General features: G+C 39.4%; 1 protein-coding gene across 1 annotated transcript in view; it reads right to left on the reverse strand.

Annotated features, from left to right (window-relative positions):
• The window catches only part of TYR (tyrosinase), a 50292-nt gene extending 33007 nt beyond the window's left edge, over positions 1-17285 (reverse strand). The window contains exons 1-2 of the mRNA XM_061458192.1: positions 16367-17285; positions 5888-6104 (exon numbers count right to left, since the gene is read on the reverse strand). Coding sequence (XP_061314176.1) covers positions 5888-6104; positions 16367-17209 — 1060 coding nt within the window. The 5' untranslated portion in view covers positions 17210-17285. The remainder of the gene's footprint in view (positions 1-5887; positions 6105-16366) is intronic.
• Between the last annotated feature and the right edge of the window lie 1021 nt (positions 17286-18306).

The following is an 18306-nucleotide window of genomic DNA, read 5'->3' on the forward strand; positions in this document are numbered from 1 at the left end:
GAGGGGACCTTATCACTCTCTACAGCTGCTGAAACACTTTTTGTGGTGGGGGTTGGTCTCTTTTCCCAAGTAATGAGAGATAAGACAAGAAGAAACTGCCTCAAGTTGTACCAGGGGAGGTTTAGATTGGATATTAGAAGAAAATTATTTACTGAAAGGATTGTCAAATGTTGGAACAGGCTGCCCAGGGAAGTGGTGGAGTCACCATCCCTGGAGGTATTTAAAACACATGTAGATGTGGTGTAAAGGGACATAGTTAGTGATGGACTTGATAGTGTTTGGTTTATGGTTGGGGTCAATGATCTGAAAGGTCTTTTCCAGCCTAAATGATTCTGTGATCCTATTATTTTCTGTCTGAGTCCAATTGGCTGACATACTTAGTCCTGCTCTCCCTTGGGATGATTTTTTTCATTAATAAGGATTTCACATTTTAGGGAAGTTCAAGTCAGATAGATGTATCTACTTTAAAATAGGAAGAATATAAGAGTTTTAAGGCCATATCCTTTCTGGTCTTTGAAATTAGTGATGTTCTTCTGGCTTAAGTTTGTGGAGTTTTTCTGCCATTGGCAATCTCACAGGAAATTTTTCAGGGTTAAATCTTACATATTTTCTCAAGCAATGTTATTGCTGTATTCTCTCTAGAGTGAAGTAGTTGCAAGATACACAGAATTTGGCCTAGGGGCTCTAGTAAATGAAAGTTTGTGATTGTCTAATTTAGACCATGTCACCATCTAGATTTTTCCGCCAAAATGACTGTTTTGGGTACAATAGACTGTGGTCTGGGGACAATAGACTGTGGTCTGGGGACAGTAGACTTTTTAGTTTTCTACTAATAGCGCTCTGCAAGTTAACAGCACTTCCTCAATGTGCAGCATAAGTTTACCCAGAGATTGATGTTTGAGCTGGGTGAGAATGTTGGCTGTAGGGTATAACTTTTTTAATTAGAAGTTTTCTGTTGGCAAACGTCATTTTGAGAAACCATTTTTCATTAGCTATATGGATCACAGTGAAAATACTGAGAAAACTTTCCCAGATGAAAATATCTTATTTCAATAAAAAAAAAGGAAAATGTCCTATTCAAATGAAATTACATTTTGAAATGTTTGATGTTTTATTCCATTATTTCATGATAGAACAGCAGTAACAATGCATAATTGTGACAGACAGTGGAATGCTATGACATGGCTTGACTTGATACCATGTGTCATGAGTTAATTATGAATAATGAAAGTGATACAGAGTTTTAGAATTTTTTTCTTTTTAAATGTTCTTTGTTATTTTGTGCCAAACTTGGAAGGCACTGATTTTCATTTGAAACTTCCATGAATAAAATAATTTCAGATGTGAAATTTGCTCACAAATAACAAGAAATTTTAAGGTTTTCACCTTCTCTTATTCTTAGGAGATAGCATTTGAGGTGTCACACCAAAACTGAAGTCCACAAAGGAGAAACCCAGCTATTTCATTTGCAGTCAGCTAATCCATTTCGGATCTCACCTGATGTTGATAAACCAAACTGATTTTTGGTTCTCATCTTGTATCTATGAAGTGTCCAGTGAGGTCAAAAGTGTTCCCCAATTAGAGCTATGATTCAACAAATCCTACATAAAATGTTTTTTCCCACTTCAAGTGGCAATACGCAAACTGCTTTTAACCTGTTGTTTTACAGTTAAAACAAAAACTGGCCTGTCCTAAAGTGAAAGGACAACCCATGTGCTCAGCCTCAGTAGGGTGTTGTCTTATTGAAAAATACTGACCTTTGCTGTTTGTCTGTTGTAGTTACTCTTTGAGTGACAACATTTCTGTCTCTGTGCAACATTTTCTGTTAGTCAAACAGAGATTCAGCCTGCATAATAATGTTTATACCCACCTCTCTGAAGGGTAAAATGGTGCTGTCTTTGTTCCAGTACACTCAAGCATGGAAGAGCATTAAGTTTTGCCTAGAAAGTATTCTTCTATATGGCTGGTTCTTTTAAGTGAGAACATTACAGAACTAAAACTGAAGGGTAAATCTCACATTGCTGTAAATCAGGAGCCAGTCAATTACAGTCACTAGGTTGGTTCTGGTCACTAGAGTAGCTCCAGTACAGTCAATACACTTACTTTGGATTTATGTTGGATCTAAAAGCTACTAGAATTTGACCTTAGGTGTGATGGCACAAACTTGTGTAAACAAGTAAAGAAGGACTGAAAAGTTTTTTGCTTAGGAAAAGTAGTAAATGTTAGGAAATATAGAGTGTTAGGTTTGTAAGAATGCTGTCATGTAGAAGTAGGCACTGGAACAATAAATGCAAGCTGGCAATTGAAGCTTGGCATCTGTACAATAAAAAATAATAAGCAAGCCACTTTTAAGAAAGGAGCTAACACGATATGGGTTTTTTGGCAGTAATACTTATTGAAAATCTTACCACCATCTTTGTCAACATTAACCATGTATTCTTGGCTTCATATTGCAGTTCACTATCGTGTTGGCTATATAAGTTAGTTGACAGAAATGTTTGTGGTCCTGTGATGTCCAGTTGAGTGTTGACATAATTCAGGTTAAAAAATAAAATATCCTCAGAGAAAAAAATCTGCAAAAAGTTGTGCTGATTGAATAGGCTCCATCTCCACAGTAATGTAGAGAAATACTTACTGAGCCACACCTGGCTCACATTCAGACACTCATCAAAAGGAGCGTGACCAGCAGGTCGAAGGAGGTGATCCTGCCCCTCTACTCTGCTCTCCTGAGACCTCACCTGGAGTATTGTGTGCAGCTCTGGTGTCCTCAACATAAAAAGGACATGAAACTGTTGGAACAAGTCCAGAGGAGGCCACGAGGATGATCAGGGGTCTGGAGTACCTCCTGTATGAAGACAGGCTGAGAAAGTTGGGGCTGTTGAGCCTGGAGAAGAGAAGGCTGCGTGGAGACCTCATAGCAGCCTTCCAGTTTGTGAAGGGGGCCTATAGGGATGCTGGGGAGGAACTCTTCATTAGGGACTGTAGTGATAGGACAAGGGGTAACGGGTTAAAACTTAAACAGGTGAAGTTTAGACTGGACATAAGGAGGAAATTCTTTCCTGTGAGGGTGGTGAGGCACTGGAATGGGTTGCCCAGGGAGGTTGTGAATGCTCCATCCCTGGCGATGTTCAAGACCAGGTTGGACAGAGCCTTGTGTGAGATGGTTTAGTGTGAGGTGTCCCTGCCCATGGCAGGGGGGTTGGATGGGTTGATGATCTTAAGGTCCTTTCCAACCCTAACTATTCTGTGATTCTATGATTATGGGATGATGTGGACACAGCTATGCTTTAGTGATCTCTGGCTCGAAAGAAATATTCTTATGGAAAGAAAGATAATATCACTCTGCTGCCTTTTACGGTTTTCCATATAAGCACTTGAGCAATGTAGGTCTCTTTTAGCTAAGCTATAAAATTTAGACAGCAATATAGGATCTGGTAATTGCACTGGGAGTTGGACTATGAGTAAACATGGTCACTTTATTAACAGGTTTTCCCCTAGAACAGACATCTAATGTTAGGTTGTTCTGGTTTCAAGTCTACAGAGCTAATAAGGAGGGGACATTCATTGTCTCAGTCTTACCCTACTAAGCTGCAGCTTCCCAGGCTCCCTTGTCATGATTTACAGGACTCACAAAGGTCCACATCCACTGCCAGGAGAAAAGGGGATTCTCAGGCTCTTTTCTTCCCATTTAGAATCACATAGGAAGGGTCCTACATGTTCTCTGAGAGGGCTATGGTATGTGTCATGGAGGGCCTATCTTGATGGATTGATAAAGCAAACATGCTCTGCCCTGTGTTAACTGGATTCATCCAGAAGAAATGAAGTATCTTGACCAACAAAATAAAGGTTCTGTAGCTACCCAAGCTGTATGGACTCTGAATTGTATCTGGCTTGCATATATCCATGAAAACATATTTGTTTTTTTTTTTTTTTCCCCAGTCTATTAGAACTATCTAAATCTCAAGAAAAACATTAGAATCTAATAGCAACAAACATGACATGCCTTGTGTGGTATTTGGAGGGCTCCAAATGACCTCAGTGGTGGGCTGGAGCTTCATAACCTCAGTTAGGAGAAAGATGAACACTCTTCAGCTTCTGAAGGCTTGTTACACAGAACAAAAGAACTCATTTGGAGGAAAAATTTGATTCAGAAGAGTTCTTGTAAGATACAGTGATATTACCATTATTCAGATTAAAGCATGACCCTCTTCAAGTGTGATTGGCAGATGACACTATAATGTTAACAAAGACCAGCCATGACTGTGCTTGCTAGCCATGAAATTAATGTGACAGAGAGACAGCAATAAAGAAAATGTTTGACAGATTAATGGAACAAAACACTGACTCTGATTTTAGAGTTAAAATCACTTCTTCCAGTCTCCTTGAGAAGTGAAGGTGCTTTTCTGATCTTTGTGCTATTCTGTGGAACACAGCTACTGTTATTTTCAATGAGAAAATGCACCCATTTTTATCAAAAGGGGTATATTTGATCTATGACTCTATTTAGCTGCCAATTTAAACTTGACATTGACAAAAAGCAGGTTTTTCCCTTTTTATGCAAGTACCCACTCAATTACTCTCTTTTAATGAGCAGTCATGATACTGACTTTTTGGCTTTGTGAGTGAGTGGTCCGTTTTGACTCTGCTTCTCAGCAAACCCCTGTGGGGCTCAGCTTAACTTCCATAGACTGTGCATTTGCTTTTGTTCACAACACTAGCAGCACGATGGTGCACTCTCATTATGTTATGACTTGTTTATTTCAGTTCTCGTTTCTCTACTCCTGTTCCATGCTTTGCATCTATTTACGTACTTTAAGGATAAAAATGTAAACAAATCTCTACTCAGTTATGTCACCTTTTTCTTTCCCATAATTTGTGTAGCTACTGTTTTCAAAGATAAAAAGCACAGCTATGTCCAGAGCTGGAGTCAATTAATGTCTGGATTCTCAGCACAAAAATTCCACATTTTTGACTGCTTTTAGAGCTTAAACTGCTTCATTTTTTTTTCACCCTAAGAAATCTTTACAGCATTCCACACTGCATTTAAGAGTTACACTGAACATATTAAAAGTTTTGATTTCTTACCCTCACATGAGCTCCTATAATGCATTATTTTGGCCCTTGCTCAGTTCCTTGCAAGAAAAAAATCTCTGGGACATCAAGAGTAGGTAATATTTGATTCAACTGATATATGATACTGTAGAAATATTGATTGATACATATCATGTGCTATCCTTATTCATTAGCAAATGAGCAAGATTCAAAAAAGACTAGGTAGACAGATAATTAAGAATAATTACTCCTCTTAGCTAATGTCCCTTGTTTACTAGCACATTAGGAACATTCAAACCAGGTTGGATAGTTAGATAATTAAGATAAAAAACTAAATTCTTCTGGAAATAATACCAAGTCTCATTCTTTTAGGTATAACTTAATCCCTAATCCTTAGAATTTGGAGAGAAGTCTGCTATGGAGTTCACAGTTGAAGGATGCAGACATAACATGCTAACTGGCAGCACCCTTTTTCAGCCTTGTTGACCTCTGGAACACAGTGGGTTTCAGGGCAAACCTGTAACGCACATGGACATTGTTATGTGTACGTAGATTATTAGGTGGTCTCCTTTTATACAGTCTTATATTTCTTTGCTGTGCTTGGTGCAGACAATATCAGGAAACAATATCTCCTAACATGTTATTTTCTATTTTCTTATCAAATGCCTTTAACATGGTTCTTTGTGTCTGTTGCTACTCCAGAGGAAAACATAAGATTTTATTTCTTTTTGAGTAGTGTTTCATAGAATCAACTCACACAGCCAAGTTTAGTGACTCTAACCCCAGAGAGACTCAATTTACAGATGGAAATGGCATAATAGAATAATCATGTTACCTTCCAAAGTGTTTCGGAAACTGTAATTGGCCATTTTATCCATGGGTCCAGATTCATACTGAGTCAGTGATAGGCAAAATTCAACTTCAGCTGAGGATGGGAGCCTTGGGGTCCTTGATTTATCATTGTTCCCAGGATTTCGCAGTATAGGTCCCTCACTTGTGGCATTGCATAAAGCCTCACGGCTGTTGTACTCTTCAGACCGAGTACAAATTACCTGTATAAAACACTTTCTATTAGCAGAGTTGCAATTGTAAAAAATAAAAGCAAACAGAAGATGTTAATATTTTTTTTAAGGAGTGAAGAAAACGTGCAATGCAATAAGTTTGTTGCAAGAAAGATTATATGTTAATTTTAAATTTTTCTGTGTATGATTTTCATATAAGCTGGGTTATTTCAAAGAAGACATCCTTCTAGTACAGGGCACATCTTAAAAGAATACACTAATCTGTATCTGAAACTACCCATGTATACTAAGACATCAGTTCTCATTTATACCCTTGAAAACACGCTGAGGCTCAATTCAGTGTTGCCTACAAATAGTAGGCAAGCAGGACAGGAGTGGAGTTAAATATGCTGCTGCGGTTGCGAAATGGAGGATTTTGGCTTCAGCCAAAGCATCCTGAACAAAGCCAAAATCACAGATTTTTGCTCCCCACACAGTAAGAGGGGGAATTGTTGGCTTTGAATATGAAAATAGCTCCAAAACCAAACCCCTTTCATTCTGAAAATATCTGTGTTTTGTCAGACTAAATGAGCACTTAGTTTCACTCTGTCTTGATGATGCTGTATGTACAAAATGTGAAAAGATGCTGCTCTACTTCTGAGGAATGTTACAAGGATGAGCATGTATCAGCAATTGAGATATCATAGTGGTGGGTATTGGAAAAGCACCTCAGTATCTGAATACAGATATTAAATGCTGTCAGAATCAAACATAATTTATATAAATGCTCTGGGTTCACAGGCAAAGTCCAGTTACAATCGCATAACAAGTCATTATTTGTCAGATGATCTGTAGAAGCTGCTAGTCCAATTTGAGACTCCTGGAACAGAAATGAAGTTCAATGTAACCTCAAATGACAGTCAGCTAGTTTTGGCTGAGTCAAGCTCCTTCACTTTTGCCATGAGTTAAAACTACCCACACAGTCTGTAAGTGTCACAAAGTTGCTGCTCAATATTTTTTATGCCACAATAATGTATTTATTATCTAAGAATGTGTCTTTGATGATCATGATCTTTTATAGTAGCTCTCGCTGCATGTCTTTCTTGGCCAGAGAAGTGATCAGAATGAGGAGGAGGATTTTTTTGTCATATTCTAGTACAATAAAAATACAGGGAATTAGTACAAGTGCTAACTTGCATTTCTACTTTATATTCAGGAACTTCCTTGACATGGTGTCAGTATGGAATATGGAGGAAAATATAATGACACAAGCAGAAGATCAGACTAAAGAATTTGGTGGGTGTGTATAGCAGAACAGCTGATGGATCTAGGAGAACGAAACAGAACAACAGTGTTCTGCTATCTGTTGTTTTGGTTTTTTTTACTGAAAACCCCACCCAAACAAATAAAACTCCAAATCACCAGAGATTCCTTCAAAATACAGGACTCTGTGATTATCAGATAATCAACATAGTTAATGAGAATTTTTTGTGGAGAAAGAAGACGTTCATTACTGAGTGAGACATCATGGAGGAGAAAACACGTAACACTGAAACCTCCAGAATTCTTTCATCCCAGAGGTGTATTTCTATTTCATGGAAACAGTGAATGAGAAGGTGAGTGAAAGCAATCATCTCTGCTAGAATGGGATGGAAGAACATGAGATTCTTTTTTAGTGCAGGAAGTGAGTAGGAGATTCACTTCACCAGTACAAATTGCCAAACTGAAGCAACACTTTAAGATAACCTCTGCAGTCAGGGGAAAGGCATCTCCTGAGTGTGATTCAGCCCTCCTAAGCCAGATGTCAGGTAGATGGGATGTACTTACCTCTAAGGGTGCCTAACCCTCTCCACTGACTAAGTCAATGAAATAAAATGTATGAAAAAAACAATGCAGAACCAGTCTCTGGACTGCAGTTAGCAAGGGAAGCAAAATTAAGAGTGTTCCACTTAATGCTCTGTTTCTGCATTAGGATGGGATGAATCATACCCTAGAGGTATGGATGTGCCTCTGAAGTGACTAAAGACAAAGCCAAAGGCAAGTTGCTTTGTTGCCTGACTAAATCAAACGAGTGGAACTATTTGAGATGAATCCTTTTCTAAACGATTTGACCACGTCAGAAAGTGTCTGACGAAGCTCTTGATATAACCTAGATTTCTTATGAATCTAGAGTTCTTATATGATAAATTTCCTATGAATATGAATCTCCTGAATAAATCATTCTTGTCATTTTGGGGATTTTTTAAGGAGATAAGGAAGCTTATCAGAGAAATACATCCTTGGAGACTGCTCTATTAGCTGAAATCTGCCTTAGTAGTCTGTTAAAACAACCAAGGTGCCCTTGGAGGCTGTAGGAAGTTGTCCAGCAGAGAGTTTCATGTTCACATAGCTCCCAGAAGCTCACCAAGTGGGTCAGGATTGTGCCTATAAGAGGGACTGAGGTCAGTGCTTCTAAGAAGTCTCTTCCAAGAATCCCCCCCAAGAAGGGAGAAGGAGTGAAGGGAGAGACCTACTGTTATAAACACAAAGCATAGCTACAGTGCTGATTTTATGATTGCTTTGTGTTACTGAGAGTTTATTCCTGTTAGAAGGAAAATAGGGGATGATTCAAGAGGTAATCCAGTAATTTCTTTGTTTATAAAAATGCACAGCCCTATGTCCATAGAAATGCACTTGTGAAGAAAGCAAGTGTGTTTTGGCTGGTGAAACTCAACCCATTTCCCAGTTGTCATTTGGCTCAGAAAATACATACATGTGGATTTTCTGTTTAATTCTGTTTTCTATGGACTTTATTCAGGTCCATATCTGCCTTGCCATCTCCTATCTTTTCATCCTCTCTCCACTGCCATGGGAATATACTCCCACTGTGTCTTTAAAGAGCAATCAGATTCTTCCTTCAAGACCAGCTTTTCAGATATTCAGAGAGGGAATCTTTAAGCATGAGCTCAAATATAATTAGACGAACACCTTCCCTTTGTTCTATTTACACCTTCCCTTTGTTCTATTTATCAATTTCAGTGGGATTTAATGCAACTGCTAATGTTATGAGGCTTATAAATTATTAAAGTGCTAATTTTTCTTTTACATTTACTTCTTAGTGTATCCCTCATTAACTGTCTGACTAACCAAATTCATCCCAATTAGAAGCCAGATGCTATAAGGTATTTGGTAACTAAGTCATGGTCAAGAAAAGCCAACATATGGGCCAGGAATGAAAATATTAGTCTGTGACTTTTTTTCTGAGCTAAAAATTAAGGTCTGGACATGAAATTAACCTGGATGCTTTTCCAGAAAGGTGCAACTTAGGTAATATAAATTATGGGTCTACCCTGAAAGTATGATTTGCTGGTTTATCAGTCATGTGATGTGTAAGTGATAACAGAACACGGGTCAGTCAAATTGTTCTTTCTGGATGCAACTGCATAAAGCACACACAAAAGGGGTCACATTTGTTCCATTCAGCAGCAGTACTTTCTACTAAGAACATGATTTTCTGTTCACTTTTGGAACAGTCCTAAGCAAATTTCTGAGCTCACCCCGGACAAGGCTTCCTATTCAAACTGCACCGAGCGCCTGCTCTCCTTCATGCATATATCCATCAGCTCCAGGGAAATCGCTGGGAAGATACTCCGAGGAAATGCTTATGTAAGTAGTTAGCAGAGTAAATGCCAGTAGATGGCACTCCAGAATACGCAGCATCTTTCCTGGGCCTTGCAGCACTCAGCCCAAAACATCCCTCCGTGCACTGCAGTTGACATCTTTAGCACAGCTCTTGGTATTGTTTCTTAGAAAACAGACTGTAAATGTTCAGAAGCGCTGCGGCTGTCTCGCACCTTTTTGCGACTGGGAAACCCTTTCTTCTTTCGAAAAGACAGAGCAGGCCCTGTGCCTATATAAAGTGAATTGCATTTCAGGGGTCTTCAGCAATGTTCAGTTCTGTGCCTGCTATTTTTGAATTCAAAGCTTTGGGGGGTTTGGTGGGACATTCTTTGTGGTTTCTTTGTACTTGTTGGAGCTGCTCACAGGGACATCCAGGAGAGGTAACACACCTGAACACTCAGAAAAAGGTGATTTTCTATGGTATTGAAACAGCTGCTCACTTACAAAGCAAGCTGAAGTTCCTCATTTTGCTGGAGAAGTACTGCCATTCAAAGGGTTAATTCACACCTATGCATCCTTTCGAGCTGGTCCCTTACTCTGCTGAGCCCACTGAGTGTGAGTCTCCCCCCACCCAGAAAGTGTATCATCATGTTTCACAGTGTTATGCTCCAGGTTAAAATAGCCTAAAAGAACCACTTCAGACTACAGCCAGAGCAACCACATGGCTTGCTTTCTGTGGCTCCCTTCCCAGTCACGGGGATGTGATGTGACACATTCCCATGTCTCCGTTTGTCCTATGTGAAGTCCAGACTTCTCAACTGGAGCCTCGGGTCCCATTTTTGGCCAAAAGAGATTTTGTTCTGATTCATTGCCTTTCTCTGTCTTTCTCCTGTTATTCTCACACCCTTGCTTGGGAACAGCATTAAAATGCAGCCCTCACACTGGATTTAAAATATTTGGCAATTGTAAAGAGGTTTAAATTTTACTTTTTTGGCTGCATTAGGGTCTGGCATAATCTAATCCTAGTTAACTGGCATCCAGAAGCCATTTGCTCACCAAACAGGGAAAATGCAATGAAATTCCCAAATAACCAGCAGCAGAACAAACTGTTGGGAGCTTGCTTTTATAGGCAGAACTTTAAAGGTGCTGTGTCTACAGCAGATCAAAAATTTATTAAGACACTGTGTATATATGTATCTGGTTCTTCATATACTCCTGAATATTAACAGGAATGGAAAGGTGAAACTGAATAAAAAGAAAATTTGGAAAGCAAAGATTTCGAGAAATTCTAAGAAACCTCTTTGTGCAACGATAAGGCCATTAATTATCTTTCTGACCCTCACGACATGTGCATTAACTGGAAGAGCTGTGAAACTCAAGCTAAAAGGAGATGAGACAAACACAAAGTGACAGTACTGAAACAAACCCAGAACCTTCAAGGTATTTTCTCAGCCTTCAGTAAAAGCTGGCTGAATTTCACCTTTTTGCTCAGAAGCAACCCAGAACTGGGAGGTAATTTTACCCCATTCGGCACCTCAAAATAGTTCTGGGGTGGGGTAGGAAGATCTGCTATCAATCGGTGCTGAAATATTCATTAACACTTTCTGGTTTGGCAGAGCATGATTCCCTGCTTTCTCTCTGTCTCCAAGCTATACTGTTGGTGCTGCTGTCTCCACATCTACTGCAAATTCACTAGGACATATCTCTCTACAGAGAGACGGTAAGCTGCTTTTTCTGGCGATTTATTAACAAACCAATTTTTTTTACATTCCTTAGCTATTAATTTATGCACCTCTGAAGATGCTTATTTTTTACACTACATGACTCCTCAGCAAGCGTGGTTATATACTAGAAAACAGCCAACCGCAGTCCAAACTCTGCTGTCACACACACGTGATCCCATAGAAGAATGGGAATTACTCTGAGATTACAGTGACATAAAGAGGCTGAGGATACCCGAGCGGCTGCGGCTGCTGTGCACAGATCCTGGTTCCCTCAGGCAGTGGTGTGGCATATAGAGAGTTACCTCTTTGCAGCAGGAAACACTTCAATTTTATAACCCATGTAAGCATATTATTAGATCAATATTGATAGAGATTCAGCTGGACAGGGTGCTGAGCTATGTTGGCTAGACTGTGCTTTTGTAAAGAAAGGTTGGACCAGATGATCCTTGAGGTCTCTTCCAACCTGGTATTCTATGAGCCTTGATCCTATCTATGATCGATAAAGTCTTCCTTTATAGCTGCTTGCTCCATTTGGGTTGTTGTTTTTAGTTCACCAGCCTATAGCTGGCAAAAAAAACCCTAATGAGTTGCAATAAGAAATAAAGACATGGAGTTCATGAGATATTTGGGTGTCCACAAGCAGATGGATGTAAGACTTTGGCTGATTTAAGAATCAAGCAGTGTTGGGTTCTGGTGTTTGTATTTTTGAAAATATCCTGAAGTTTTTAAAGGGGGGCATGAAATAGTGCCTCAAATGATTCCTTCAGACTATTCAGCTAGTAATATAGCCCCCTGATAAACTGCTTAGAATTAAATTGCTGTCTCTGAATAGCTGAATTTCATATTTCTTATAAAATCTTATCTTCAGGTAGTGGATCTAAAATACTGTCATTATTAGTCTAGGAACACTACAACCATTTTCTCTTTGTGCAACTTGTTTCCTTTTTGTAGTAGCTTTACATTTGTGTAAGTGGTTCTACAGGGTGATACAGAATGACATTCCAAAGGAAATTCTTGGTGCTTGCATCAAAGAATTGGCTCCAGGCTTACACCAGCACATCTGACAGCAGACAGCTCTCCACCTTATGCAATTACTTCATATCATATCTTTTAGGAGAGACAAAAATACTGGGGGCTAAAGTTGGAGCTATAGCCTGCTTGCCATAAGAACTAAACCAGCAGTTCCATTCTCCTGCTTTATTTTCTTTATCATCTCTCTAGCACACTGAGGGGATCCCTAAGCTCTAATGTAACTACCAGTAAAAAGATTCTGATTTTATTTGCAGAAAGCTTTTTATACATTTGTAACTCCACTGCTTCAGTTGTTTCTCCATATTAGTTCTGGAGCAGAGGAGAGCAGAATTTCACCTACTACTATTTAAATGAAGCGTAATTATTATTGTTTGCTTTTTGTTGTTTTTTTTTTTTTTTAGCACACCCATTATCTAGAATAATTATAGAAATGGGCACCAAGACAAATAACCTCTCAAATGTCATGGAAGATCTCCATTTCCCATATAGATTTCTGTTAAGTAAACATAGAATTGCATAAACTGGTAAAGCAGTAGTAGGTGTCATGCAGTCCTAATTCCTAATTCAACACTTGAATCATCACAAGCAAGTAACTGAAAACACGAGAAAATCCTTCCCACCTACCCTAAAACACAAGCCAAGCAAACAAATTGAAACACTAAAGATTCCTGATAGTCTTGCTGGTAAAATCTAAGGCAGGAATCAGAATTGTCACTTAGATGATAAACATGAGAAAAATATGGATGGATAATTCACTCAGCTAAATGGTAACAGCAGCATGTGGAAGGAAAAGTAAGGCAAAAGCAAAAATTTCAGCATGTATTCATGGGTATCCATGTTGCCATGGCAACTTCTCAATGGAATAAAGTATTTTCTCCTTTCTTTAGGGATTAAAAAAGAGATGCTGTTCCGCAAATAAGCACTTTACCTTTTCTTTTAAAGAAATCTATAACTACTGCCTAACATAGCAGGCATTGTTTTGTTATGGGAAGAGACTTGAAATTCTAAAAGGAACACCATATTACAGATGAGCTGTTTAAAAGGTTTCTCGTGCCCTCTTTTCATTTTGAGTGCTTATTGAAAGCCTAAATTCCTTCACATTTCTGGATCCTCCTCTTTTCTTCTCTCTTTCTGTTTAGCTACACAGCTTGGATAATCAGTGTATTCTGCAGCAGATCTGTGGCTGTTTTCCGGTTCAAGCTTAGGCTATTTTTGTTCCCTTTTGAATTTCTGAAGTGAGATTCTGATTTCTTACTTAGTGCTACTTGAAGGAGCTGTATTGACTGTTATTCCATCATAAGCAATTGTTTGAATTTGTATTCAAGGCTAATAAAGAAGCATCAGTTTGTGTTGTATCTTCACCCCAAACTCACCGACTGAAAACTCAGATCTGTTCAATCTCTTTCATTCTTTCCCTAGATAAGGCAGCAGTTATACATAGATAGAAGATGTCAAAAGAGAATAATAACCTTTGAGGATAAATTTATTGTAGTCCAATTTTGTATTTGTTTTTTAAGTGTAACATACACAGAAATGGCTGAAAAATAGAAGTGGTAAGCACCCATTATCAGATATAACTTGGAAAACTTGAGCAAAGAACTTAGAGCTTTTATACATACACTGACAATGTATTTTAAACACAGTATGGTTTTTTTTTGTTCTAGCTTTTCAAGTTATATAAAAAAAAATACCTTCTAAAGCAACTTTCTAATAAAAAATTGTCTTTATTTTCTGAATATGTCTGTGGGAACTGACCTTATATGAGAAGTTATAAACCTGACTGTTTCTTAAATATGTACATTGCTACTTGCAAATTTTCTGTGTGCTTATTACCACGATGGAAAAATTCTAAAAATCTGGATATGATTTATAACACCCTTGATAAAAATGAACTAAACATAGAATCATAGAATAGTTAGGGTTGGAAAGGACCTTAAGATCATCCAGTTCCAAACCCCCTGCCATGGGCAGGGTCACCTCACACTAAACCATCTTACCCAAGGCTCTGTCCAACCTGGCCTTGAACACTGCCAGGGATGGAGCATTCACAGCTTCCTTGGGAAACCCATTCCAGTGCCTCACCACCCTCACAGTAAAGAAACAAAACTACAACTCTATAACTATCATAACTATATGGCCTCCCCAGTTCATTTAGAAAATCTGCTAGTAACTTGCTGATTCCTTTGTGCTACTTGCTTCCTTCTATCTTGGTTATCTCCTCCAATACCTGTACTGATAGTTCCTCTTGACACCTGTATCATTTTCACATAACTCTTTGCTCAGCTCAGTGCAAAAAACCATCAAATCCACTTCATTCTGGTAATGTAATCTAATTAAGTCAGTAAAGTCCATCCAGGTTCACGTTGTTAGAAAACAGCAACGTCTCACAATTGGATGAAAATACATGTTTGTAACTATAGTTATTTTATAGCCATGTCTACACTGGTAAATTCAATGTGGTCAGGAAATTTCCTGGGTACTGAGGCAAAATGACATGAAATAGTCTATGTCTATGCCAGTAAAATCATCTTAGCCTCCTAAAGAGGGCGGCTGCATGCAAACATTCTCCTGGGAACAGTCCCTGAAAAGAACCTGTTTGGGGGAAAACTAATCAATACCTGAAAAATGTGTGCCAGAGAATGTCCTAAAATAGCCCTGTTACAGTATGCATGTGCTTGAATTTGCAGGTATATACACAGCCTGTATTATTCAGAAGGCACAAATCATCACTAAATACAACACGTCTAGCCCAGTAAGCCCAGTTAGTTGCATTTTTGTAATGCTAGAATATCACAAAGCTACTGGAGCCTGTATCTCTCTCACTTTCTGTTAAATCACTAAAACTGCCCAGCCTTCATTTGGGCTGCTGCTACATAAATAAGTAGAACAAAGATAGATATATACCAACATAATCACAGACTTCTGCGCCAGAAGTGACTGTTGCTATTGTCATGATGAAGTGTGTCTGTAGAATCCAATAGACCTCTGTCACTGTATTTTAGGCAATGTGGCAATAACAATCAAAAGACAAAAAGTCTAAAATCTCTCAGTTTTAGAACAACACAGTACAGTTCAGCTATTTAAGACCATATCACCTACGTAAATATGTAAATTTACCTTGGTATACAGGCTAATTTCCAGTGCTTTTATGTGGCAGGAATAGCTATTGAATTTACTTTTTAGCTCCTTTTTAACAGCAGAGATTATTTCTTGAATTTCATTTGAACTACTGATGTGAATTACACAGATGCATCTTCTGTGTGCTAAAGATTTGTTTTATTCCTTTGTTTATTTGTTTTAAATTGAAAGCAGATTATCTTGAATTGATAGCTTTTAACTCTTGGATGGAGGAAAGCACTGTGAAAAGAGCAGAGTGCCTGAAAACTTTCTTGCTTTTATCTCCATCATTCAGTCACCGATCAGCTTACAATGGCTGTATCCTAGCAATTTATGTACATAAATCCTGCTTTTTCTCACCTGACTGCCACAGCAGCCCCAAGCCTGTTTAGCCTGCTGAAGTCCACGTTTGGACTCAAAGGCTTTACTTTCCTCCTTCCACTTTAACTTCAGGTTCCTTATTAAGCAGCCTAAATCCTACAGTCCTGGAGAGAATAGACAAAGAAACAAATTAACAGCTCTAAATGAAGATTAAGTTCACATACAAACCAATATTCTCTCTGTGGTAGTGCTTATTTTCTCTCCAGGAATGTCTAAGGAAAGGCAGCATGGCTAAGCTCAAGAGGGTTGTGGAGTCTCTCCCTCTGGAGACATTCAAAACCCACCTGGACATGTTCTAGGCTGTAGGGTCATTGGACTAGATGATCTCTAAAGTCTCTTCCAACACTAACAATTGATTCTGTGATTCTGTAAGCTCCCAGCTTGTACACATTGCTTACGGGCCTCACATCAGGTAGGATAATTCCCTTCCCCTTCCCCTTCCCCTTTGCCTGTCCTTACCTGCCACGAGGAGAAAAATGATGCTGGGCTGAGTAAATTAGGGTTGGTGGGATGTCTGCCACCCATGTATTCATCAGTGCATACCACACAGTCCTCTGCATCTCTCCAGTCCCAGTAGGGGATGGTGAAGTTCTCATCACCTGTTATCTTCTGTATCTCACGTTCCCACAACAGCAGGAAGACACGATGCCAAGGCAGAAAGCCAGGGGCTTCATGGGCAAAATCAATGTCTCGCCACACATTAGACCCACCTAAGAGTGTGTCTCGAGATGCATAATAATGCATCCACACAAAGAGATCATACACGTTGATGTTTCTGAACATGGGGTTGGAGCCATTGTTCATTTGAATATATGTACCAGTGGCAATAACATAGTCCTGGCTAGGGGTGTTCTTTGCCAAGTTAAGGTAGGCAAGAAACCTGTCCTTCTCACTGGTGGTGAGCTGGAAGATGTTTCTTCTTGTTCTCAGTCGCCTTTCAGTGCAGTTGAGTCCTGAGAAACCAAACTTGCACTCCCCACAGTTGAATCCCATGAAGTTGCCTTCGCATTTACATGTCCTGTTGTAAAATACAGAGGGCCAGTCCTCTCTGTCATCCACTCCTGAGAAAGGGAACTGCGGTCCCAGTGGAGCCTGCGAGAGAAGGATGTTCTGGCAGAACCCTCTGCTGGAAAGCTCCCCACAAGGGGACCCATCTCCATCCCAGGGGGGACAGCACTCCTTCCTCAGCAAGCTCTCTGTGTTTGCACAGGCTCTGGGGAACTGCCCACTGCATGGCTGAAGGATGACTAGCAGAAATCCCATGGCAAACAGCGGCATCCTCACAGAGCAGTGGGAGAGCATCGGTGTTATGCTTCAGTGCATGGAGTGCTCTCTCTGACCCCTCCAAAGTCCTGGGTGTGAAAGAAATTCCTCCCCTCTACCAGGAATGCTTCACTGCTGATTACTTCGACAGTGCACCCCCCAATGTCCTTCCCCATACCTACCCTCGATGAATGTACACACAAAATACACTTTGGGGTTAATCTGATTATCACATGTTCTGGGTGAAAGCCAAGTGACTTTTTTCCCCACCCCTTATGAGTTCTGAAATACAGGCACTTATTATAAACTTTCATCTCCTGCCTAGCACATGATTGCTTTCCTCTGACAATTGGAGAGGAAGTAAAATTAAACTTTGGACACAGAAATAGTTGTCAGCTCTTCACATTCCTTGTTTGATCATATGCTGTAGAGTAAGTGGTGGTTTAAGAAAAGACCCTGAAAGATCCGATCAGTTAAATAAGCACAGTGAACTTGAAACTGAGAAAATAAACAATTTGGGGGTAAACTTTCTGTTTTTTTAAGAGGAAGTGATCATAAAATGTGGTCAGATTAAGTGTGAACATAGGGCAGAAGCAGAATAAATGGGTTGGCTTGGCATTTTTGTATTTCAGTGGAAGCTGGCATATGGCAAAGTAACTTCACAAGGAAAGTAATGAACTTTTCAGGAGGAAAAATCCAACTTTTTGTTTCCCTAGAAGTCATAGCAATTTGGCAGGTAATGACCCACCAAAATCTGCCCCCAGAACTTCTCTGCAGTTCTGTGGGAAATACAGACAAACTTCCAATGTGTTTGCAGAAAGCACTTTAGGCAACTGTCTCTGTACCTGGAAGGCAAACCTTGACTCCTGTTTTAGTCCCACTGAGCAGTCTGCAAGCATCCTATCTGTGTTTTGTACTGAATATGTTACTGGGCAGCCTCCAGACCACCCAGCATTTTCTTCTTATACATTAGCTTGATGAGAGCTAATTGAGCTGCACAGGTAGTGTTAGAAGTTACATATTCTTTGAAGCTGCCCCTTGAAGCAAAAAGACAGTAGTTGTTTTACTGCTGAACAGATTGAATGTGAACTATCCATGATTTTCTTCAGTAGCACTGTTAATAGTGAGAGTGGTTC

This window comes from Pezoporus flaviventris, unplaced genomic scaffold (assembly GCF_033815535.1).
Source record: "Pezoporus flaviventris isolate CSIRO_AGI_PZ_B2104156 unplaced genomic scaffold, CSIRO_AGI_Pfla_v1 ptg000025l, whole genome shotgun sequence".
Lineage (NCBI taxonomy): Eukaryota > Metazoa > Chordata > Aves > Psittaciformes > Psittacidae > Pezoporus > Pezoporus flaviventris.